We start from the raw sequence: 25,594 nt of genomic DNA, 5'->3' as shown, positions 1-25,594 counted from the left end.
GCACACAGCCACATGTGTGGTCTCTCATCAACGCCTAGGCACAGGCAGCAGTTCCCACATCTGACACAATTAAAACCATCCGGATCTATAATCACCAGATCCCTCATCCGTTCCCCGACCTCTCCCATATCACTGCTGCTGATCCTTCTGCCTCTCTCTCTCAAACGCCAGGGATGGCAGGCCTGTTGCACCACACCCAGCCTGAATTCGCTGGTTCTCATCTGAGCAGTCATATACCAGTTTGAATGTGAGCTAGATACAGAGGAAAGCTGTCCTGTAATGTCCCCTTCCTGATGGATCTTGCTCAGCATTCAGACACGTGGGATCAAAGAATCAGTTCTGAATTTCAGTCTTACTGGGTTCCAATTCAAACAAATCTGTCTGTCTATCCTTCTGTCTATCTATCTATCTATCTATCTATCTATCTATATTCATCTATCAATCTATCATCTATCTGTCTGCCTGTCTCTATCCATCTATGTATCTATCTATGTATCTATGTATGTATGTATGTATCTATCTATCTATCTATCTATCATCTCTCTAGACAGCTTTCCTCTGTATCTAGCTCACATTCAAACTGATATATGACTGCTCAGATGAGAACCAGTGAATTCAGGCTGGGTGTGGTGCAACAGGCCTGCCATCCCCGGCGTTTGAGAGAGAGAGGCAGAAGGATCAGGAGTCCCAGGTCAGCCAAGGCTACACGAGATTGTCACAAGCAAACAAATGAACAACACAACAAAAGCCCACCCAGTTTTCTTTCCCATCCTGCAGAGTATGGGCTGGGAAATCTGCCTTTCCAGCCAGAATCCATCTCTATTGCTCTGTACTTTCCGAGGCCCCTCAAGGGCACTGAGGCAGTGAGCAAGTGTTTTTATTACATAAGCGTCTAAATACTAGTTCTGCCACTCAGCATACATGGGGGAAAAAAGATAAATTTTTGGGATGATAATTTCTTTCTTTCTTTCTTTCCTTCTTTTTTTGAGACAGGTTTCGAACTCACTATGCAATAGATAGAGGGTGACCTTGAACTCCTAATCTTCCTGCTTGTTCTCTGCCCCATTTCTATGTTGCTGGGGATCAGGCTGCAGACTTTATCCATGCTAGGCCAGTACTCTACCAACAGAGCCACACTCCAACCCCTAATTTCCTTTTTCAAAAATGGTGCTATTAATATCTATTGATTTCATGGGAAGTATCAGTACTTAGGTACTGTATGCCAGTGGGTATATCAGGGTGGAACTCAGTAATGGGTAGCTATTACCAGGCATGGTGGCCCAAGGCTGCAATTTGGAAGGCAGAACAGGAGGCCGTCAAGGTTGAAGCTAGGCTAAGCTACATAGGAGCTACAAAGAAAGGCTAGAAAAAAAAAGTGTGTATGTTTTGGGGGTTGTAGTGGTTATGATGAAGTTAGCAATAATGCAGATAAAGGGGCAGATGATGGCTCCTTCCTGAACACCTTCCATATATTTTAATTTCTCGTAAAGGCTAGTCTGAACCTGACTGTCAGCCTTTCTCCAGGACATATTAAAAGTCAGGGCACAGTAAAGATAACCTGCAATGAATGACGGAGTGTGCACGGATAGTACTTAGTGTTTCAGTTTCCTGTTCTGAGCTGACTTACCTACATATGTTTCTTCCATTCCTGGGGGAAAACACCTCATGGTAGTAAATGTGGCGTGTTTATGGGAGTCGGGAGCACTATTTTCTTTTTCCACTTAGCTTCACAAAGTGGGGTCAACAAACCCTGAGTGCTTCACAGAACTAATACTGAGTTCCCAGTATGGTGGTGGTTCTCAAGAATTCTGTTTCCTCTGGCAATTCTAGTAACTGAAATACAGTATAGAGCAGGAACTAACACGTGGATTCTTTGTAGAGTCCGTCGGAATGCACAGTCAAGCCCAGTAGAGCTACAGTTTGAACTGTCCAAAGTACAAGGAAGAAGGAAGTCAGCCTACCTGGACATGCGCTGAGTGACAGGGTCATTTAGGACCTGCCTAAGATGCCATTCTGTTTGCAAACATGAACCACCTGCCATATCACACAGAAGAAATAATTCCATGGAAGAGCCCAGAGGCAAATGAGTCATGTTAAAAGTGTCCCATGCATCGTTTTGGAGATGACTCCATAGGCATCAATTAAACATGGAAAAGGCATGTTCTAAAGCATGGCCATCTGGCATTTCCCAAGGAACTGTAGTTAAGGGCCAGTAAAACAAAAGGGATCGTAACTGTAACAAGATTTTTCAACCTTTCCCTTGTTCAGCAGCAGCGAAGGCCCATGAGGACAAAGATCCTGGAAGAGCTCCAAAAGAAGAGGTGAGCCAAGCAAAACCTGCATCCACAGCCAGCATTCCTCTTCCCCGTGCATAGAAAGCAGACGGAGGTGGCATGAGGTCATCTTTTAAGGCAGACAACAGCAGACCGATCCAGGGAATGCTTGTGAGTTTGTCTTACACTCTAAAGGTGAACTTTAACTGCTACATGTCCAGGAAAGAGAAAGAACAGGTCCATCCTTTGCTCCTCGAGTCCCTTCTAAGTGCCAGCATCACAGGACTGGGCTCATCTCATCAAGCCAAACTCAGTGTGGTCTTAAAATTCTTCCCAAGATAACTATGCCCTAACAATGCATTTAGTGAAAAGATTAAGCAATTGCCTGAGAGTCAAGCTGTAAAGCCTCTGGCAGGAAATGCGACAGGAGCAGAGGTACTTTTCAAGGCTACAGTTCTAGACCAGCCAAGCAGACACCTGTGTATATATAGACAAAGCTTCAAACACCATCACTTCATCACACCTAATGACTGTCTGCGAGGACAGCTTGCATCCTCTATTTCTGGCTTTTCCCAACAACAAAACTATGTGTCTTCATATCCAGCCCCAAGTTTGAACCTATTTTCTAACATTTATCTGACTTTTTTTTTCACACAAGGGCAGATAAACAAAAAAGATACATTTTTTAAGCTTCAATTTTGATCCAGAGCTAATTTTATTAACGACTTTTTATCCATCATCTTTGATCCCCCCCGTTTCCTTAAATGATTCAAGACAAGGAGCCCTTCACATACCGGGGGCTCAGTCTTAAGAAGGTTAGCATTCTTAGATCAAGGCTGTATGTATAAACAGAATAAAAACAACAAAACAGCAGTGCCGTGTCCCTTTCTTCCGTCTGTCCCTTTTGCTAGTGATGCAGTCTGCTTGCCCCTCTTTAAATCTTAACCTTCCTGTTAAGTTTTTTATTTGGAAATAAAAGAGATCACTGACAATTATTGTTTTTATCAACACAACAGCAAACAACCCAGCCCACTAACAAACACTAAAATGGCAGAATTAAACACAATGTGAACAAGTAATTATAGACGAGTACCTGGGATTGCCAGATTGGAAAGGGGGACGTTGTGGAGGTGAGGGGGGAGCGAGGCCATCCAGTCGGCATTGCAGACCTCCGAGGCCGCCTTTGTCCCGCTGGGATTGGGAGAGCAGATGGTCCCCATCCTGAGTTTCCTCCTGGCCTTTCTAAATGCTAGCATCCCTCTTGTCCACGAATTAGACAGGCTCAGCCTTGAGCCAGTCACTCTGTGATCATCACCGCTCGGGGCTCTCTAGACATTTCAGAGCCACATGGGTCACGCCAGCCTTTTCAAGATGCTTTTCTGCCTGGGAGAAGGGTCAAATAGGTGCTTCCCTAGCCGCTGCGCCCGCAGTCCCCACCCTCTCCGCCTCGCCTCTGAGATCTACTCCTTTAATCTCCTCAGTGTCCCTGCTCAGTTAAACTTCTTAGTCCCCCTCTGGAGACGGGGGAGGCAGGCCCGAAGACACACAAACCTCACTGACACTCACGGCATCCAGGAACAGCCACACCCGCAGCTACTCACACGACAGGTGCCCACAGGGCATAGAGACATGCCAGAGGGCTGCACACACGTGCGCGCCCGGGTTGCATCATCTCTAGTTCACGGGTGCTTCCGTGGGTGTCGCTGGGCTAGTACACAAGCTGGGCCTGCCTGCCACCCGCCTCCCCAGCTTCTCTGCCCCCTGCCCTGTGCTTTCCTGAAAGGCTCTCAGAAGAGTAACCGGCGGCCCCGGGACTCTGGCGGCCCCGCCCCGCACTGCCGGGCAGATTTGCCCGGCTAGGCGAGCTGTGATTGGTCGTCGACGGAGTGCGCTATGATTGGTCGACGTTCTGGGGGCCCGCCCCTGCATCCCGCTCCCACGCCTCCCCTGCCTGTTAGCTCCTCCCTTCTCCACTCCAGACCCCTTGCGTGTGGACTGGCTGAGCTGCGGCCTGCTGTCCCCTAAGGGGAAATGTGCACTGTGCCGGCTGTCTTCAGATTGATCTTTCCAGCTGGATCTTCGAGGCGACCACAAATAGTTCTCCCCTTTCCCTCCGCCTTGCACTCACTGTGGTGAAAATTACCCAGAAAGCACTCCATTTTCGGCAAACCACGAAAGCAGCCGGAACGGGAGAGCTAGAGAGGTGCTGCGGCTAGTATTTGGATGAGAGCTATCGAAGGACGGTTTGTGTTTGAGACGTTGCAAACTGACAGTTTCCCTACGCAGGCGGCTTGCAAAGCAGAAAGGGTTGCTGAAACACTTCCTTCTAATGGATGAAACAAGCCCGAGGCAGGTCACATGGGACAGTCTGTGCAAACCTCATTTTGAAATTTCCCTAACCTCTTTTCCCTAACCTGGTCTGTAGAGCACAGACCCATTTCTCTGCTGGCTGAAATGTTCCCACTTCAAATAGTACTTAAATGTAGTACAGAATTCCATGACCTGATCTGATTGCTTAGAACTCATATTACATTTGCAGATTTCTTGTATGTGTTTATCTGTGAGCATGTCCATGTGAAGTTCAGCGGATTGAATGTGAATGCTTCCCTTCACTCCTTCCATGATGGGGATCCCAGGGATCTGGCCAGTTAAAGAAGAATCGCACTGGTAATTTGCAAACAGGCAAATTTATTTTAAAATGAGGTGGCCTTGATGGTAGGAAGGGCCCTGGAGACCGAGGAGGGCCTTAGGGAAGAAGAAAACCGAGTCCAGGACTCAGGCAAGTAGAGCATCAGAGGCTCCCGTCCAGAACCCTAGGCCAGCTGTCATTTAATCACCAAATGACCCAACTTCATCTCTGTTCTGTAGCCACAGTTCCCGAGGCACAGTGGTGCCTTTTGACATACTTTTTCTTCTTCTCGGATATTCTTAACATTCATTTAAACTAGCTTCCATGCATAAATTTACTAAGTCTCCATGGAGGAGTGTTGCTTGACAGCTCATTAAAAGAAAGTATATAATATTTATCTTGAATCTTCTGGTGTTTAAAGGGCATTGCAGTATATAGTGTTCTTTTAATGATACCACAAGATCTTACCAATATGTCACCTAGCTGTTAGACTCAACAAAATCTCCCCACAAGACAAAAAGTCCCTCGAGCAGTGTCTCAAGATTTGTTTTGCAGATTCCACATTTCTGGTCTTCCTTTGAGTATATACGTATGTATTTAGTTTCCAGACAAAAACAGTCTTCTGGGAGCTAAGATCCACAAAATGTGCTTTTGAAACTCAGCTGTAGAGTGTCCCTTGCTCTGCCGCTTCTCCTGTATTCTTGGTATTGAACCGACAGTGGTACCAAGCGTTGAGGAGCTCTGTTCAGACGCCTTCTGTAGGTGAAGCAGGGATCTTTGACTTACACTGTAGAAAATCACGCCAGGATAGTCCTTGTGAAGCAAAGCTGGAATTTAGGAAGATTTTAATGGGACTGGTGTGTAGCTCAGTTGGAAGAGTGCTGGCCTAGCATGGACCAAATCTTTGGTTGCAGCCCCAGCGCCACGTAAACCAAGTATGGTGGTGCATGTCTATGATCCCAACATTCCAGAGGATGAAGCAAGATCAACCCCAGCCTTCGGTACATAGTGAGTTTGCGGATAGCTTGGGCTGCATAATAAGTCTGGTCATGGTGGCTCATATCTATAATCCTAGCACTTAGGAACATGAGAAAAGAGGATACAGATTTGAATCCAGTCTAGTCTGCATTAAATAAGACCCTGTTTTCAATGGACTTGGCATTGATATCACCCCATATATATATATATATATATATATATATATATATATTACAAATAAATTGTCTCCCATTCTACCTCGACTTCCATTGTTTTGGCTCCAAATTTCTCCTGCATGGTCATTTGGAAAATTGTAAACCTTTATCCAGAGATGAAAATTTAATTTCTTTGGATCCATTGCTTCAATAGTCTGACTGCCAAAGAGAGAGGTACAGATGTCTCTAGACTATACTCATATAATGATATTTTATTTGTATTTTAATAAATAAAACTTGCCCGATTCCAGAGAATAAAACAGCAGCCCTGGTCAGCCTTATAAACTAGGCAGTGATAACATACACCTTTAATTCCTGTAGCCACACTTGTTTGCCATAGATACTAGTGGTAGTGGTGCATGCCTTTAATCCCAGCACTAGAGAGGAATATAAGAAGGAGGAGACAACTCTCAGACACGGTCTCATTCTGAGAATTCCTGGAGGCAGGATCGTCATTTCAGACTGAGGTAGAGGTAAGAGCCAGTGGCTGACTGTTTTGCTTTACTGACTTCAGGCTGAACCCTAATATCTGTCTCTGATTTTTATTAATTGTGCTACATATTCATTTCTTCCAGGCAGGCTGGTTACAACCATGTTTGTCTGTGTTTTATTATTTTCCCTTTCTCCTTCCCTCTAGTCCCTCCTTTGTCTCCTCTTCCTTTTCCCATCTTTTCTCCCCCCATTCATTCCTTTCCTGTTGGAGTATGGACATGGATCAAAGAATCCCAGATAACACCAAAAGATTTCAATTATTATTTTTGTTTATTATAAGGAACAAACTCACGGAACAGGAATGAGAAGTCCAACCTCAGGTGTGTAACATGGGAACCAGAGAGAGCGAGCCCTGGGTGCTCCAGTGGTTTTCTCTGGGTACCCAAAACATCATCCCTAACCTGGCCCAACCTCTTAAAGATCATTGACTGACAAAGGTTCCCTATCACCTCCACCTTTTGTCTAAATAATAGAGTTTCAAACCCAATTTATACATTAGGAACAGATATCAAGTATAAAATTAGGATTACAACCAGGGTAAACAAGGAACACATGTTAAATGTTTTATCCTAAAGAGTTTAAGTCTTATATTGGAAATGGCTTGGTTAAATTATACGAGGAAGGTAACTACGACTAATTAATCTTTAAATCCATCAAATGCCTAAGAACGGAGATAATATTACTTGAGTAGGCAGGAAGTGCAATCCAGTAGCTTCCAACATGTGTGGTATATGACAGAGACAGCTGGCTACCTGAGCAATCACCCAAAGTCTCATTTACAATGTTGAAGCAACCAACTTTGGCTAAGGTCTAGAGTAACTGACAGACCATTTTTAGAGGCAGGAAAAACTTCAGAACTGTCTTACCCTGTCTTGGTAAGGTTTGGCAGTCTTTTTTCTTGTGACCTGCTTATCCAGCCTGGACACCATGTACTTTGTCAGTGGTCGAGGAATGGGCAATTTCTTGCACAAAGGCCAATTGTTCCAAGAAGAAAACAAACTCCAAGTGGAGTGAGTGTCTTTGGTACTCAACATTTTCTCGGGAATAGATTGATGCTATCATGAACACTCGTATTTCACATCAACAAATCCCTAAGTTATTTAAATGCCATGTTTTACAGATCCTTGAAGTGGTTGAAGATTACCTATCTATGTAGAATACAATCTCTATGTATCTAAAGAACCTAATTAATCTGACTAAATGTATAACAAACATGAATAACTATTAACTTATAATACTAAATACATGTATAACTTAAAAACTAAGACTTTATATCAGAATATTAAATAATCTGTAAATAACTGTGCAGTAAATGAGAACAATGACCTCAGAATGTACATAATGTGTAAGTATCTTAATCAGAGGTAGAAATATATAATGTAATATGATAAAATATCCTAAAAAATGTATCAATATATAAAATGTCTTAAACAGAGGTAGAAACATGCATGCATACAATCTGATAGAATAACTTTTCATAGGTGTACAAATATTGTAAACAGAAATAGCAAATATAATTTGAACCTGTATCAATATACAAGAAACTATACCAATGTAAATTGTTCATAAATTATAGCTCACATGTATTTACTTTATTACTCACTATCATTATTATTATTATTATTATTATTATTATTATTATTATTATTATTAGTGTGAGTAAGTTCACAACTAAGTTACCTATTATCCCATTCAATTTTCCTTCTCTCTTTTTTTAAGGAGATCTCTGGGCCTAGATAATTTTTACCCCAACCCTTTACCCTATAGAAGTAATAGTCAACTCCTAAATGGTGTCCCCAGCCCTGAGGAAAAACTATGTTGGAGAGTTAATGCAAGTCAAAGAATCCCAAGCTAACACCAAAATATTTGAAATACACACACACACACACACACACACACACACACACACACATATTATAAAGGGCAAACTCACAAAACAGGAACAAGAAGTCCAACCTCAGGTGTGTGACCAGAGAGAGCAAGTCCTGGGTGGTGGTAGGCTGGTGGTTTTCTCTGGGTACCCAAAAGGTCATGCCTTAACCTGGTTCAACCTGTTAAAGGTCACTAAGTAACGGCGGTTTCCAATCACTTTCTGTTTCTCTTTCTTTGCAGAATGGGCCACAAAGAACCAAACATACTCTAGAACTTACTATGGAACTAAATAGCACTTTGGATTCCTGAATGGTGAGGTATTGGGTAGGAAAACCAGGGATGAGAATAAAGAAGATGAGAACTTCTTTATTAACTCCTTTAAAGCAGGAGGATGAAAGCAATAGCTGGGCCCAGGAGATCTCACATGAGCTGATGACTGTGCCAAGTAAATGTATTAAGAAGTACAGCACCATTTTTATGACTTGCAGGGGGATATGATCAAGGTTAGTGGAGAGCTAAGTCAGACAATGTCAGCAAAGAGAACAAGGTATACTTCCAACCTATCTGCCCAAGGGCTATTATATAACCATAGCCCAAAGAGAAGAACCATAGTCCCCATAGTTCCCAGAAGCTGCAACCTTGACTCCAATGTGGCACTGGCTCCATCATCAGACAGGCCTTGCCAAGTCCATTCCTGGACTTTGCCCTTTTATAGGGGCTTCTGAGAAAGTCTCCAGTTAGCAGGCTCCCTACCCTTGATTCTTGGTAACAAGTGCAGGAAGCTGGCTCTTTCCCTTCCCAGGTTCTACTTTCCCCTGTCTGTCCATGCTGCCTCAGAAAGAAAGAGCCGATAAAGAAAGCACCAATGAGCTCCGTGCAATGGACCATGCCTGTGATCCTAGCACTTGTATGGCTGAAGCAGTTTGCCCAAGAACTCAAGGTCCGAGCAGGCTACAGAGTGAGTTCCAGGTCTTCCGGGTCATGATGGGCGACAGTGGGAGAGACCCTGTTTCAAAAACAACAACGACAAAACTACTACAGACATTTACAAACATCATTTTCACATAAAAAATAGTATTCAGAAATTGAGTGTTCATGATACTATGATGTCAAAGTTGTCAAGTAGACAGGAAACTAATAGAAGGGATGAAAATTTAAAATTAATGCTAATAAATAGTCACAAACCGTTCCGACAGATTTCAGGAATGGAGAGAAAGCAGAATACCTCCGAGACAGTATATAATCAGTAAAAAAAGAAAGTGGGGCTGGGGGAAGAGGAAAAAAGGACCTTGTAAGTAGTGGGGTGACATGGAATGAAGACATAGCCCACATGTTTCCAGACACAATAAAGAGGCATAGACTGTGACAAGGGAAGGGCCAAAGGACGCGGGAGGCAGTCAAGGAAGGACTTGAGTTCTAAGAAGGTCTGCTCCTGGAAGGTGGGGGTGTGGTGGAGTAGAAAGACGGGTACAGCCGAGAAAACACGAACAATGCTGTGGGAGCGAGTGTAGGTGTGAGCAGACAATCACACCCGCGCGGCCGCGGGAATAAATGGACACGCGGCACTATTGCTTTCGGTTAACTTTCAGAGCAGCCTCAGGAACTCGGACTCTTGCCGCTCTCCTGCTCAGAGGCTGAACACGTCCCGGTTTTTAGGAGCGGAGCTGTGACTCTGCCAAGGACTCCCTGCTCTATGCTACCTATCATTATCATAAATCAGGCAAGGCATGTTTATGACCGAAGCGTATTAAAGCGTTGACCCTTTTCTTTGGGCAAGAGAAACGATTGTAAGTTTTTAGAACAAGGGAGAATGAAACTACCTGGTATTGTAGGAAGATTCCTACAGCAGAGTGGTAAATAATGGGAAAACAAACATAATTTAGGTAACTGATCAAAATCGATTGTCTAAGCAAAAATAAGTCAGAGAGCCAGGCAATAAATGCGTGGCCTTCCTTAAGTCTGCTGCTTGTCTTTCTCAACCTATAATTCTGGAGCCTGGGTGGGCATCCAGACAACCTCTTAAATTATATTCATCACGTTAAACCCTCATCAAACTCTTCATCCCTTTTTATTTTTACATATATAAAACCAAACCTGTTCCTTCTTGCAGATCCATTTACAAATTTTGTTTTCTGAAACGTCCTATCTAAGACTTGAGTAAGGAACATAATGGATTCCTGAAAAGATCGCTATAGCATTGGGCCCCTCCTTAATGGCTATGCTATATTTCGAAATATCTATATTCTGATGCTGGTTTATTTGTTTTGTTTGGATTTATGGTATAAATGATGAAAGAGAGTAACAGGGCAGCACCTCAATAGTTTAGCACCTAAATCTGTTTGGCAGGATTCCCAGGCTGAAATTTCTCTAATTGAAGGCACTCAAAGAGCCTCAAAGCAAACATATAGTCTTAGAGGTGTGGGGACTGGGGCTGTCTCTACAGTCAGAGCCTACTACACTGTGTAGCCTTTACCGTCCGGGCCATGTGCTAGGTGAAAAAAGTCCAGAGCTCAACCAGGATCAGCGACCAGGCCAGGTGTATCTGATGCAGGGATGTTGCTTGAGACATGAGAGGTTCTATGATGCTCTGAGTTCTGCAGTGGTCTCTCTCTCTCTGTCTCCCCCCGTCTTTCTTTCTCTGTCTCTGCTCCCCTCCCCCCAGCCACATATACTTCTTTCTTCCTTTTCCCTGAGAGGGTAGAAAGGGTACTAAAATGAGGAGCCAGAAGGTAGAAGATGGAATGTCATGTAAGTGTAATGTAAACGATTTGTTTCGTCATGGCTCGTCACCACAGTCTCAAGAACATGTGAGACGACACACATACACCTGACCATGAGGCAGCGTTCATGTGTTTGGTCCACATGTTTCGTGATCAGGGCTGGAGCCCCAAACTTTTGCTCCGCTGTTATTGTGACTCAGGGCCTTGACTGTACCAGGACGCGTGAAATAGTGTAAGACAGCAGGGTCTTAGCAGGAAGTAATCATGGGCTCTTATCGCATGCAACCCTCTGTTCGTGGTCCACCGCTGAGACTGCAGAGGGAGACAGGAGAGGATGTGCCAGGGGTTGGCGACATTTGTAAGCACACGTGTTTAGTGCACGCGTGTCTAGTCAGAGCCTTTGTGCCTTCACAATGCATGGCGCAACACGGTTTTGATCTCTAAGAAGAAAATTTCCCCTAGCAACAACGCAGTATTTCTGCGGAATTTCCTAAAGGAGAGTTCCCCAAATTGATTATGGTAGCATTTGTTTTCATATCCATTTCCTCCTCCAACACCATCTTACTCCTGTGTTCAGACCCATCTTATATCTCACGTCTGAAAGCCCTCAGCCCTTAGGCAACAGCTGTGATTTCAGAGGCGAGAGCGCCACCTGCTGGCACTACAGCAGAGTGCCTTTCAGTTTCCAATGACTCCAACAGGTCGAACCACCTGCACCAGGGACAATGAAGAGATTGTTTATGTGGTTCCTGGTTCAAATGCCAACCCTCTTGGGTGGGGTGACATTTACCACCCTTTAAGAAAACTCCCCTGGGGATTTTTATGCCCTAAATATTTGAGACTTCGTCTGCGAAAGACCAAATTTTCTTATGTGGGGGGAAAAAAAGAACAGGTAGAAAGATAGAGCAAGCAATTCTTCTACACACTGCATATCAATTTCCATATAGAGAAATGTACCTGTGGCAACAGTACATCTGTTAGTTCATCTCAACTAAATTGGCAGGAAAACCAGCTGCTCTGCCCCCCCCCCCTTATCTTTCTATTTTTTGCTCCTCCCCCTCTTCCCCCATCTCCTCCCTGCCTGTCCCCCTTCATTCTCTTCCTATTCTCTCCTATTGCTCAGGTCGGTTTCCAGCTCAACTCACGACTGGCCCAGCCTGAACTCCTGATTCTCCTGCATCTAGGCCTCGAGTGCTGGAATTATAGGCCTGTGGGACCACTTTCAGCCCGTCCCCCCACCACCTCACCCTGAGACCTCACTTATTCCGAGACTTTTAATAACATGTCCCTTAGTGAGAACTCAGATTGTAATCATAAATAGATGGGTCCCTGCCCATGCGTTATCATTTAACAAGCTCAGTCTTCTAAAGGAACGCTTGCTTTCAGCCAATTTGGTTGACTTTGGATTTGGTGTTGGTGGTGTGAGTTAGAAACATCACAAGGCTACTCTCTCTCTCTCTCTCTCTCTCTCTCTCTCTCTCTCTCTCTCTCTCTCCTGTTCTAGCATCCTACCAAGCACTGACTTGTCCCGGTCTCACCCCTAAGCTAGGGATGCTGAAGGATGCAAAGGCAGCTGTCCTTAGCCCAGAATGCTGGAGTCCAGTCCAGGAGTTCATAACCTGATCTTCCTAAACCAGGGCGACACTGCAGCCATTGTTCTTATTCTTGCATTTCATTCTCTCAGTGTGTGCGTCTGGGGTGGGGGTGATGCCAGGGTGTATGTGGAGGTCGGAGGACAGCTTGCTGGAATCGGTTCTCTCCTTCTACCATGTGGTTTCTGGGAACTGAATTCAGGCTATCCAGCTTGGTGCCAAGTGCCTTCCTTTAATGCATCATCTTGTTGGTCTGACATTGCAAATTTTGATTGAGATGTTATGGCTGGAGATGGACTGATGGCTCGGTGGTTAAGAGAGCTTGCTGCTTCTTAGAGGACTAAAATTCAGTTTCCTGAACCCCAGGGGGCAGCTCACAGTTGCCTGTAATTCCATCTCCAGGATATCTAACACCCCCTTCTGATTTTCACGTCTTATCACCACATACTCACAGGGACATAGATACAAATAAATAAACTAAATATTTAAAAATAAGTAAATAAACTTCATACCAACCACAACAGTGAACAAAATTTTCATCTCAGTAGAATATTGAGTAGATGCGAGTTAAGTGTTTCTTGACTATTTACTGACTTCTTTATTGAAGACTGGATGTCATCTATCCCAGACTAGTCTCAACCATCTTGCTGAGAAATTTGGCCTCGACTAAATTTCTCATTATTTTGCTCCCAGTTTCTAAGTGCTAGGATTGAAGGTGTGCAGCACCATTCCCAGTTTGTGATGTGCTGGGGACTAAACCCAGGGCTTCGTGCAAACTGCTCAAACACTGTGTCAATTGACCCACAGTCCCAGCCCCTGCAAGTTAAGCATTTATTGAATAAATAACTCATGGGCAAGTCCTGCACTCAAATATAAAGGTGATAGAAAGAGGTCTTGTAACGTGGCTGAGAGTGGCCCCCACAGGGCCGTTTGAAAGCTTAGTCATCAGGGAGCTGGGATACTTGAGGACTAGGAGTTGTGGCCTTGTTGGAGGAAGTTTGTCACTGCAAAAGGGCTTTGAGGTTTCAAAAGCCCAAGCCGGGCTCAGCAGCTCTCTCAGTCTGCAGCCTGTAAATCAGGATGTAGCTCTCAGCTGCTTCTCCAGCAGTGTCTGCCTGGGAGCTGCCTGATGAGATCAGACTCTCCTCTGAAACTCTAGCCAGCCCCATTTAAATGCTCTCTTGGTAAGAGCTGCCATCATCAGGTGTCTTTTCACAGCAATAGAGTATTGACAGGTCTAGAGGAAGAGACGGGAAGTGACTGCAGAGGCTGTCCTGTCAGCGCCTCGTGGGTACTCACAGGCTCTCTGAACTGCAGCTGCCTCCACTGCTCTCTCTGTGTGAAATTCTTTCTGCAGGGCCGGGTAAACTGGGCTCTGTTTCCATAGTTCCCACTAAGGCTGCAACAGAAAGCTCCGCCTCAGGGTTTGGAGGAAGAAGGGAGGTCTCACTCATGGGTGAGGTCTGGGCAGATGCAGCTCAGCTTCTTTTGATATGAAATTGTTTATGGGAGGGAGGCTAAGTCTGCCCTAAGGTTTTAGGGAAATCAAAGAACCTCATTCATTTCCTTCAGAAAGGAAAAAAAAAAAAAAAAACAAAACTGAAGTTTTAGTGGATCCCAGCCAGGACCTAGGGCCAAATAAGACTCAGCAATGAAATGGAAAGAGTGAACTTGCCAGATAAAGACGCCTTCATTTCCTTCTGAACTTCACCGTGAAGCCATGCTCAGAGAAAAAAAGCCCCAAGAAACAGACTTTGGCATTTGTTGCAAAAATAGGATGTTTGTGGATAAATAAGCATCTTTAGTTAGGTCCTTGCGTGGGCGCTTTTATTTACCTTTTCTATTAGGACTTGGGAGCTAGAAATAGGAGGATTACACGTTTGTGGCTATCCTAAGTAGCATATTGACACTCGTCTCTTGGAATAAAACCAAACAAAGCCAAATTTGTGTTTGAAAATATTTTCGAACTTAGAATAAGATTGAAAAACGAAAACTTCATAAGAAAGTAAGGCAAACTCTTTCTATTCCTAGATTAAGCTATTTTTTAATAATTTACCCCCTCACATCATCGTTTTCTCCCTTTCTCCTGCTGTGAATATGTATGTTTGTATATGTGTAAGCAGGCACATACATGAACACACTGTGGGATGGTTGTGTACATGCATATATGCCTTTAATGCTCAATGTTTCAACGTGTATTTCATGAAAATATTAATACCCTTTTCGCCTAGCAATAGCTGAGCTGACAGTACAAGTCTTCAACCCACATTATGTTGCTCTCAACTTCTCTCCCCACGCTCCTTATAGTATCTTTCCGCTTTTAGTAGAAGATCCAGTCTGGGATCAGGTATTGCAATTAAAATGTCTCTTTAGTTTTTTTCTTTTCTTTTCTTTTTTTGGTCTGAAATATTTTTAGAGTCTTTCTTTGTCTTCTAGATAGCTACATTTTTGAAAAATACAATCCCCCTTTATTCTGGTTTGAATAAGAAATGTCTTCCGGAGGCTCCTCTATTAAAGTTCAGGTCTCCAGCCAGTGGTGCTCTTATTGGGTGTTCGAAAACCTGAAGGACATGAGGACTAGCTGGAGGAGGTGGGTGCTCTTCTTTCTGTCTGCCACGAGATGGATGACCTCAGTCAAGGATTCCCATTGCCATACAGTTCTTCCTCGCATGACCCAGACTCATGGGAGTCAAGGACTATGCATGCAGACCAGAAACCATGAGATAAATAAACCCTTACTCTTTTAATTAGGTTCTATGGGACATTTGGTCGTCACAAAGACAAAACAAAGGCACCTTTTAATAGACTGTTTCTTGTGTCTGATGTTACTTTGCGACTGGGTATGGTGCTTTCCTTCTCTGTCCTAGCACTGTGTGGGGGATGTATGCCACACAGACAGACAGATGGAGGGGCACAGTGCCCTTGTTTCATTCCATGGAGACATTATTGTGGTCAGGTGGTTGTTTGATGTCTTCGCTATTTCTTTTTCCTTGGTTGTCACTAAGGAGCATCTGCAGGAAGCCAGAAACCATACAAACACCCTAATCTTCCCTCGGACCTCCTCTGTGGTTTAATGCCCATGAACGATTCTAGAGTGATACAGTTCTTATGATGACGACAAAACGAGAGAACCCCAGAATTATAGGATCTACCCACATTTCTCAGTCTCCGTTCAGCATTCTACTCTGGGCCTCCGTGTCTGTTGCCTGTTATTGGCAACCATTTGTGTGGCAGGTCTCAGAAGAACCCGCCCCTTCTGAGGGACTAAGTACCATCACCTGTTACTGATTTTCAGGACTCAGAGCCTTAAGCATCTAGGTCTGTTAGTTTAGTCCACAAGCCCATTGTTACTTAGTGGGCTGGGTGGCTACCACCCCTGAGGAACACGCCCTTTGCCCATGCACAATTTTCTTTGAAATAATGCCAAAGACTCCAACCAACTGGCTGGCAAGAGACTTATGAACCCTTGTTTTTATTCAGTATTTTAAAAACCATTATTATGCTGGTGTTCAAATGATCCTTGCTCTATCTGGTATAGTCGTTTCAGGCTGCTGCTTTCTTTCTCTTGATATAATCCAACATATTTAGGCTATGTTTTTTCTGATATTATTTTAAACAGACATTCTAGGCCTATTTATACCTATTTGTCTTTGGTTAGATATTTCTATGAGTAATTCTAGATCCTTTCAGCAAAAAAATATATTAGAGGCTGGTGGTATGGTTTATCAGGAATAGGTCGTACCAAGCCTGATGACCTGTTTGATCTCTGAAATTCACATGGAGTAGGAGAGTTCAGATTCCCAGAGGTTGTACTCTGACCTTCAACACGCACAGCACACACACGAATACACACATATGCACACATACATGCATGCACACACACACATGCATGATAAATTTGGCTAAGTTTAACAACAGCATGAGGTATAGGCGAACATCATGGGGCCTCCAGCTGTGTTATCTGTGGATATTTTTAACTATGCACATACATGTATGAATATGCATACACCTACACATTTACATTATAGAGGAAGCAATGAGCTCACACAGAGGGGTTTTTCATACTGTTCCTTATTTCATAATTCTCTGTTTCTTCTCCCAGAATGAGAATATGAACTTTCAACAATAATATATTTATATATTCACTCAGTTATATTATATATACAGAGGAGTTTAAGAAGTACTTTGCTCATATAACCACAACCAACCAAACAAATCCTATTACAAATAATTCTAGATTTGTATACAGTTTTCTCATTTGTCTCTTACTTCTATCCTACATCAAAATAAAAATATGTAATTAGTATAGTCTGTGAAAGTTCTTGGATTAGTTTCTTTTCTTTCTTTCATTATGATTGCAGTATTTTTCTGAAATACAAGTTTTCATTCAGTTTTCTTTCAGTTTTCTTGCTTGCTTTCCTTGTTCTGTGTTCAATTTTACTATTTGAATAGGCCAGATATTAACATATTTCTGTCTGATAATATTATGCAGAGAAGTGTATGTAGTTGGAGGTTGCTTGTTTGTTTCCTGACTGCCCAGACTCCCGAAATAATCACACAGAAACTATATTATATTATTTTTTGAAACTATATTATTTAAATCACTGCTTGGTCAATCACCTAAGCATATTGCTAGCTAGCTCTTATATCTTTGGTTAACCCATTTCTATTATTTTATATTTTACCATGAGGCTCATGGCCTACCAGCAAGGTTCCACCTGGTAGCTGGCATCTTTCCCCTCTGGCAGCTCCATGGCTTCTCTTTTACTCTGCCTACTCTCTTTATATATATATATCTCCATTCTAGCCTGGCTATATTCTGCTAAGCCATTGGTCAAAAGCAGTTTTTTTATTAACCAATGGCGGTAAAACATATTCACAGCACACATCACCTCCTACATCAAGTATACACATTCCCTCCCATTTCACTCCACGTCCCTCCTTAGCCATCACAGGTAACCAACCCCATGATCTTTTGTTGATTTTCCTTTAGCTAATATATACGTACATAAACAGTTTACCATGCTCAGTTGGAATAAAGCAATTTCAAATGCGCTCATCACATCTAACATACTCCACAGGCTGCCTTGGCAACACAGCAAATTATCGAGTCTTCACTGTTGGCCGGATGGGGATTTCAGTTAACTGGGCATGGCGCCTCACTGGAGCCAACCTGTCATCAGAGAACAGCACACTGCATATTACTAGTGCAGGAAGAGATCAAAGTCTGAAATAAGGTTCCAACTGAATATATATTGCTTCCATGTCATGATAAAATTGAAAAATTACCATTGTCTGCCGGTGGCCATGTTGGTAGAGCTGCAGTTGGCAATTGAGCTTCTAGAGATTGGCCTACCAGGAAGTAAAGCCCTGATGGGTGGATCTTAAATAGGAAAGGCCCCAAGGGCTTCAGCTCCAGAATGTCTCCCACTACCTCTGTGACTTTGCAGGTTTGCTGCTGCCATTTTCTCTGGTATCTGGCATGGTATGAATAGGTGTGGGGGAATTCCCACTGCCCGTAATGTAGCTGCTCCAGGTATATAGTGGGTCTACACTGTTAAGTAGTTTATAACACGCTGCTCACAAAACCCATTTAAATGCTTCATAGCCAGATCTCCTGGAAGAGTCAGAGCCTTTTGTGCTGTGCTGCCAAACCAGGAAGCCGGCTCCTAAATAAGCCTTGCAGCCTTCCTTGTCAATGCTGAGTCAGGAAGACCTGTCTTAAAGGAGCTGTGACAAGCCAGCAAACAGAATAAGAAACTCTGTTTTTTTGTGTCTAGAATTCCTTTTCAAGCTCTCTCAGGTTTTTAAGTAAATTTAGTTGACCAGGTTGGTGCCAGTTTGTTGGCAGAGGCTGTTCATTCATTCCTGGCCACTCAGAACCGAAATAATTGCACAGAAATCTGTATTAATTGCAATACCGTTTGGCCAATAGCTTGAGCATATTTCTGGCTCACTCTTATCTCTTAAATTAACCCATTTCTATTAATCTGTGTATTTCCATGTGGCTGTAGTGTGGCCTACTGGCAGGGTTCCAATGGGCTCCAGCAGAGGCATCTGTCTCCTATGGGTGGCTACACGGCTTCTCTCAACTGCACCTACTCTCTCTATACATCTTTTTCAGCCTGGCTATATTCTGTTAAACCATTGGCCAAAGGAAGCTTCTTTATTAACCAATGGTAACAGAGGAGACTCCCATATCATCTAAAGCCTTAAGGGTTAAACTAATAGTCCCTGTAATCTTCATGACCTATGCGGCCTCTAAAATGTGGTAATTATCTCATCATAGAGTATCCTCGAAAAAAGATTAGTATCCCAGTTCCCCTTTCTTTCCATCTTGTGATTTTGGCTGAAGAGTAGACAGTCTTGTCATATTGCATGCCCCTGCCATGATGTGTTGCCTCACCATAGGCCCAGAAATGATGGCTTAAAAGTTCCAGCATTGTGAGCCAAACAGACCTTTATCTTTGCAAGTTTATTATCACAGGTATTTATCATACAAAACAGAAGCTGATGAGCACAACATTACTCCATTTTAGGTGTTTGTAATAGTTTATTCAACCAATCTCTCATGTTTGGGCACTCAGATGGTTTCCAGTACTTATCAAGTACAGACAGTGATGGCAAGAATAAGCTAGGTCTATATAGTTTGTCAGCGTGGAGAGCCTCAGGAGGGTCTCTCCTCCTGAGGAACTGCCAGGTCAAGGGAGAAAGGGAAACAGGCTTTGGTTTGGTGCTGTAAAGTACCTTTAGAAGCATCTATGGCATTTTACATTATTTTCAGCAATACAGGAATGTGTCCACCTTCCCAACCTTGATAGAAGCTCATAAGCTTCAGTTGTCAACTTGACATCCCTGGGAAGAGGGAACCTTAACTGAGGGATAACCTCCATCACACTGACTTGTGGGTGTGTCTATGGGGCATTTTCTAAATTGCTTATTGATATAGGTGAGCCACGCCCACTCTGAGCAGTGCCATCTCTAGGCAGGTAGTCCTGGGCTGTATAAGAAAATATCCCGAGCAAGCCACAGAGAGCAAGCCTACCGGTAAGCAACATTCCTCTCTGGTCTCTCTTCTTGCTCCTTGGTTCCCACCTCCAGTTTCTGCTTCAACTTCTCTTGGTGATAAACTGGTCTGGACTTGTAAGCCAAATAAGCCCTTTCCTCCCCAGGTTGCTTTTGGTCATGGTCTTTATCACAGTAACCGAAACCAAACTAAGACACTGTGTATGACTTCACATGCTTGTATTTCCAGTGGTGGAGGAGGACAAGCAGATCTTAAGAGCTTGCTGGTCAGGAAGACTAGTCAAACAGCCAACTTCAGGTTACAGTAAGAGACTGTCTAAGAAAATAAGATAATGAGTCAGAGTAAGACACCAGATGTTATGCCCTGGCCTACACATGTATATGTACAGGTATCCACATCTACACATGTGTGCATATAACACACACACACACACACACACACACACACACACACACACGTGCGAGTGTTTATGTGTCAAAGAAGAAAGCTAGCACACAGATACCCACTTCTGGGCCCTATCCTCAGGTTAGTGGGTCCCTATCAGATTAAGAAACAAGGCACTGTTTTCCTATCTCATTTAAACCACCTTTCTAGTGCTTTTGAATAATTTTGTTAATAAATCAGTGCCAAAATGATACTGCTGTTATTATTTTTCCTTTTGCTTGTTTCTGAGACAGGATCTCAAAGTACTCTATGCTAGCTCCAAATTTATCCCATACTAAAGATGACTTTGAACTTCTGATCTTCCTGTCTCCACCTCCCAAGTGCATTGATTATAGTCCTGCAACCCCACAATCCTGTCTATGTGGTGCTCGAGACTCAACCCTAGGCCTTGAGCATGCTCTCTACCAGCTGAACTACATCCCATCCCTTGTAGTCGGCTTTATTTGGTTAGATATGTTTTCCTAAGGCAGTATATTAGAAATAGTCTGACAAAATTGAGGGAAAATGGGCATATGCTCCTGGGGTTTATCTGAGTGTTTCTTGTTTATAACTTGATATCTGATTGTTGTTTTGGGTCTTGATAGCCTGAGTTCCCACAATGGCAGAGCCTGTGAACACATACCAGGAGTCATACAAGTAATTGAACAGTTATTAAAGAATTCCTAGAGGCTAGCTGAAGAGTGAGCATTAGATTGTTGTTCCTATGTTAATCTTCCTGCAACTAATGTCAAGATCCATCATAGTTGCTCTCGGTATATTTTTGGAATAACTTACATAAGTTTTCTCTGCTCCTGAGGTCATACTCTCTCCTCTTGCTGGCAATGCCTTCCTGATACAGCATGCAGCCTTGTTAGCAATCTCAGTATCTGGAAAGAAGCTGCCTTGCGGCAGCTGGAACAGAACCTAACTTTTGTCCCCAGTTTCTCACTCTGTGTTGCTGGTTGGAACATCAGCCCATTTCTGCTGGTTAATGGCTTTTCTCCTGCGGGAGCAGCTCTCGCTTGCCAGTGCAGCTGCCCCTGCTCGAGGACTCTCACTCTGTTCTCCTGGCACAGTAGCGGGTGCCACTGTCAAAAGCATGCAGTTTTCAGCTCTGCCTAGGAGATATAGCCTGTTTCTGCAGAGTCAGCCTCCAGGTTCAAGGCAAAGTTGCCTCGGAGGCCCTCCACTGCTCGGAACCTCTGAGAAACAACCTTTCGTTGCCCATGACCTTGGCAAACTTCTCTAGACTTTCTGTTCAGCTTCCGATTTTACTCTATTTTTCGTTATCTACTCATTTCCCCTTTCTTTCTAAGCCATCTCCTCCTCAGGGATCAATTATTTCTGCCTTTGTTCTGTTTTGTTTTCTGTTAAAAATTTTTGGAGTATATTGCCTAGACAGTTAAAAAATCACTAATAACTTAAACAGGTCGTCTCTGTAGTAAAAATAAAAAGGAGGTATGGAAGCAATCAAAGATGGGAGCACTGGAGGTAGGAATGAGAAAACTGTGCCACCATTTTGATGTTGCTGCGTTTAGTTGTATGACCCTGGGCAACTCAACTTTATGGATTTACGTCTCTATTTGTAAAATGACCTTTACTGTCCATCCTTGTTAAGGATCCTATGATTTTAAAGACTTAAAATGCAAAATAAATTTTGTGAAGCCAACTATACCTTCTTCAGTTAAAACTAAAAGGTAGGCTGAGTCAGAGAAAGAATTCTTTTATGATTGGGGCATGTTCTTTATTCCCAAGTGTAGGTATTTGCCATTAATAAAAATACATGTTTCTTGATCTATGTGTACAAATATTACCACAGCAATGCTATATGGTAATCATAAAATTCCTGTGATATGCAAATACTTATGTGTCCCAGGAGATCGTAGGTTATGGGGTTGGCTGGTGTAGCATTGGCTTGGCTTAGCCGGTTCAGTTCTACACCATGATCTTCTCATCTTGTTCTTGGGATTATCATGCTAGTGTGAAAATGTCTCACAGCAATACAAAAACAAGAGTATAATTCCAACATACATTCAGTTTTCCAAGCTTGAGTTAGTCATGCCATGATATGCCATTGATCAAAAGAAGTCACAGGACCAAGATCATAATCAAAGTGTAATAACGGTACAAGTAGGTGAGAAAATTTTTGTGTCTGAATAACAATGTCATGTACGACAGAATGATTCTATATAAATTCCTCTTAGTGAAAATGAAGGCAGTGGTGAAGACGTGTATACTACAAAGGTAAAAATATTGATATTTCTGTAGAACATAATTGTGTCAAAACACACACTAACACACACACACACACACACACACACACACACACACACACACGTATTTGGAGATAGGGTGTTAATATAGCCCAGGCTAGAACCAATCTCTATGTAGTAAAAGCTCACCTTGAATACCTGATCTTTTGCCTTCCCCTTCTGATTACTTGAACTACAGGTAAGAGCACCACTACTGGCTCTGAGTCTATTACTGATGTGGGATTCCCCACTGTATGCTGTGAATGTGTTTTACTACCTCTGGTTACTAAAAGAAGCTCCTTCGGCTTATAGCAGGAAGAATACAGTCAGGCTGGAAGAGATATATAGAGAGAGTAGGCAGAGTCAAAGAGAGACACCATATAGCTGCCTCAGGAGACAGATACCAGACAGATGAAACCTTACTGGTAGGCCACATCATGTAGCGGTACACAGATTAATAGAAATGGGTTAATTTAAGATATAAGAATTAAGCAGGAATATGCCTAAGCTATTGTAATAAATATAGTTTCTGAGCGATTGTTTTGGCTCTGAGTGGCCAGGAAATGAACAGTCTCTGCCCACATGACAAGAGAATGGAGATGCTGTTTGAGGCTGGCTGTAGGGTTTCGTTGGTACCCACTTTAAGGTGCATCTGATACCTTCATTTTGCTCGAACAAGGGATGTCAAGCCACACTACCTAAAAGATGCCTTAGCCCCTCTACTTTGTAGTTCTGTGAAAAGTTCCTCTGAGTCACTGACTGAACCAGCAGATAAATGACTGATTTTCTAGTCAAATGGGAGATGAATTGCAAATGGTGACCAGAACAAGCCCAAAAAAAGACCAAATAAAGCTCTTCAAAAGAAGCCAATGTAAAAACACCAGCACACCCGTCACAGACTTAAAAATGACATACTTACATTGTACTGTAGAATCATCTCTCCCTTTACTAAAACTATTTGTGTCTCCAAATCTGCCATTTTTTTATCTTGCTGTTTCTGCTTGTATTCATGTCTCCAAATAAAACAACAAACTAAATCCATAATAAAATGTAAATATATCAGTGATGATTAAGTTGTTTAAATAAAAATAATTATCTCATTAAACAACAGCTATGTGTATGAGGCAAGTCTTTGTTACTTGGGAACCAAGGAGAAGTTGAGAATAATTAAAGGAGGCAAACTTTAATTTATTTTTCCATTTGTTGAGCTGTGTTAGTTATCTACTGCTATGTGGTAAATTATACTGAAATTTGGTGGTATTAAACAAGCATTTATTCCTCTTATAGTGCCAGCAGGTCATAAATTAAAAAAAAAAAGCATAGCTTGGTACTGTGCCTCTCATGAGCTACAGCATCAGCTGAAGTTGCAGTCATTTGAAGCCATGGCTAGGGAATCTGGTACCAGGGTGGTGGCTTGCTTGCAGGGCTGGTGATTTAGTTGGTGGATCCTGCTAACAGAAGCCCTGGGGCAGGTGGGTGTCAGCAGGGTTGCTTGCATATCATCATGTATGTCACCATGACATGAGACTGGGCTTCCTCCAGAGACAGTGATTATAATGAGGAGAAGGTTAGGGTTACAGTGTATTTGATGATCTAGTCTTGGAAGCCATACCTTGGCTCTTCTGTGGTATCTTATTGTCTAGACCAGTTAGACTGGTCAATAACTCTCAGGATTATGCAACACGGTGACAATGAATGCAATTATGCCACTCTGTTTCACCCTGAGTGCTTCTCTTCAAGACTGGTTTAGACAAGCAGTTGTACTCAGTGTTGGAGGGGATGAAGAGGTGGCCAACCTTTTGACATAGTGACACGTGACACTGTGATCTACAACTGAGTTCATTTGGTCACATTCCTAGCTATCCTGGGATGAATACAGCATATGGGTCACAAGTTGATCATGCCCAAATGGGACAGGGCCATACAAGCGTCAAGTATCTGAAAGAGTCTGGTCTGTGAACTTGCAATGGTTCTGTAGTTGTTATCTTTGTCTGACCATGTACTGATGCAGGCACCTCACTCCTCAGAGAGGAAGGCTTAATGGGCCAGGGGTGGCATCAGATAGTATTAGAAAACACAAACTTTGAAGCTGTTTTCATGTGCAGTTAGGGATAAGCACATTGCCAGTGAACAGAATGGCTCTGCTGGGGACTAAAGTCCATTCAGTATTTCCCATGATCCTGTCTGCCAACATCTGTTCTTCCTTCCTGGGGTAAGGGGTGTGGGAGAGTTTGAGGTGACAAGGAAGAGCTGTAATTTATTGCGCTGCAAAGTGTTGCCGAACACAGTGTTTGTCTGATTAACAAGACTGTTTTCCTCTTCATTTGTAAATTCTGCTGGAAGTGTTTCGAAAAAAGTCGGCAGGAATGGGGTCAATCTGTTACTTCCAACCCACTCTATCTGTTATAAAACCGGTCAAAGCAGTGGGCTGGAAGAACAGGGAAGTCTCCAGTTGGACTGCCTGTAGACTTAATGTAAGTGTCTCACGACAGTCTGGTGCATGTGTGCATGTGTGCATGTGTGTACTTGGGCACACATACACTGACAGTCAGAACTGAGGATAAAACCACCCAGCCCTAGGAATCAGTGGATTTCATTCATATCTAGAAAGCAACAGGTTTCTTGGCTACGTATCTTCTTACTCTTTCTCCATTCTAGTGCATGTGGCTGGCACTTGGGTTGAGCAGGATGAAGGGAAAGGGCTAGGGAGTACTGGGAATGCAGTCCTTGTACAGGGTGATGTATGTTCCTCCAGTGGAAAAGATGGGCAGATTTCAGGACGAAGACCTTTCACAAACATTTGGGGTTACTATGATAATGTTCACATCTTTGTCTTAGAATATTCTCAGGGAACGGGACAAAAGTCAGAGAAGTTCACAATTTTGGCAACTGGTTTCGGAGGATGGAAACAATCGAGAAGATTTTGTGTGGGAATGTTTACAGTTTGATGGTAAAATGGTCTCCACAGGCTCATGCTTATACAATTGGTCCTCAGCTGCGGACAGTGTCCAAAGGTCATGGAACCTTTTGGACCTGGGATCTGGCTGGCAGATATAAAGCGAGGGTGGGGGGATTGAGGGGTTCCAGGTTGGCTGTTTCCAGCCCAAGCTCTGTTTTCTGC

General features: G+C 43.1%; 1 protein-coding gene across 1 annotated transcript in view; it reads right to left on the bottom strand.

Moving 5' to 3' along the window:
- The window catches only part of Plcxd2 (phosphatidylinositol specific phospholipase C X domain containing 2), a 63,251-nt gene extending 59,152 nt beyond the window's left edge, over nucleotides 1–4,099 (bottom strand). The window contains exon 1 of the mRNA XM_041673001.1: nucleotides 3,367–4,099. Within this exon, the coding sequence (XP_041528935.1) occupies nucleotides 3,367–3,529 (163 nt within the window). The 5' untranslated portion in view covers nucleotides 3,530–4,099. The remainder of the gene's footprint in view (nucleotides 1–3,366) is intronic.
- Nucleotides 4,100–25,594: the final 21,495 nt, after the last annotated feature.

The sequence above is a fragment of the Microtus oregoni genome, unplaced genomic scaffold (genome assembly GCF_018167655.1).
Source record: "Microtus oregoni isolate MIOR12 unplaced genomic scaffold, Mior012 000023F_ref0000262, whole genome shotgun sequence".
Lineage (NCBI taxonomy): Eukaryota > Metazoa > Chordata > Mammalia > Rodentia > Cricetidae > Microtus > Microtus oregoni.
This window is presented reverse-complemented; position numbering and strand designations above follow the sequence as displayed.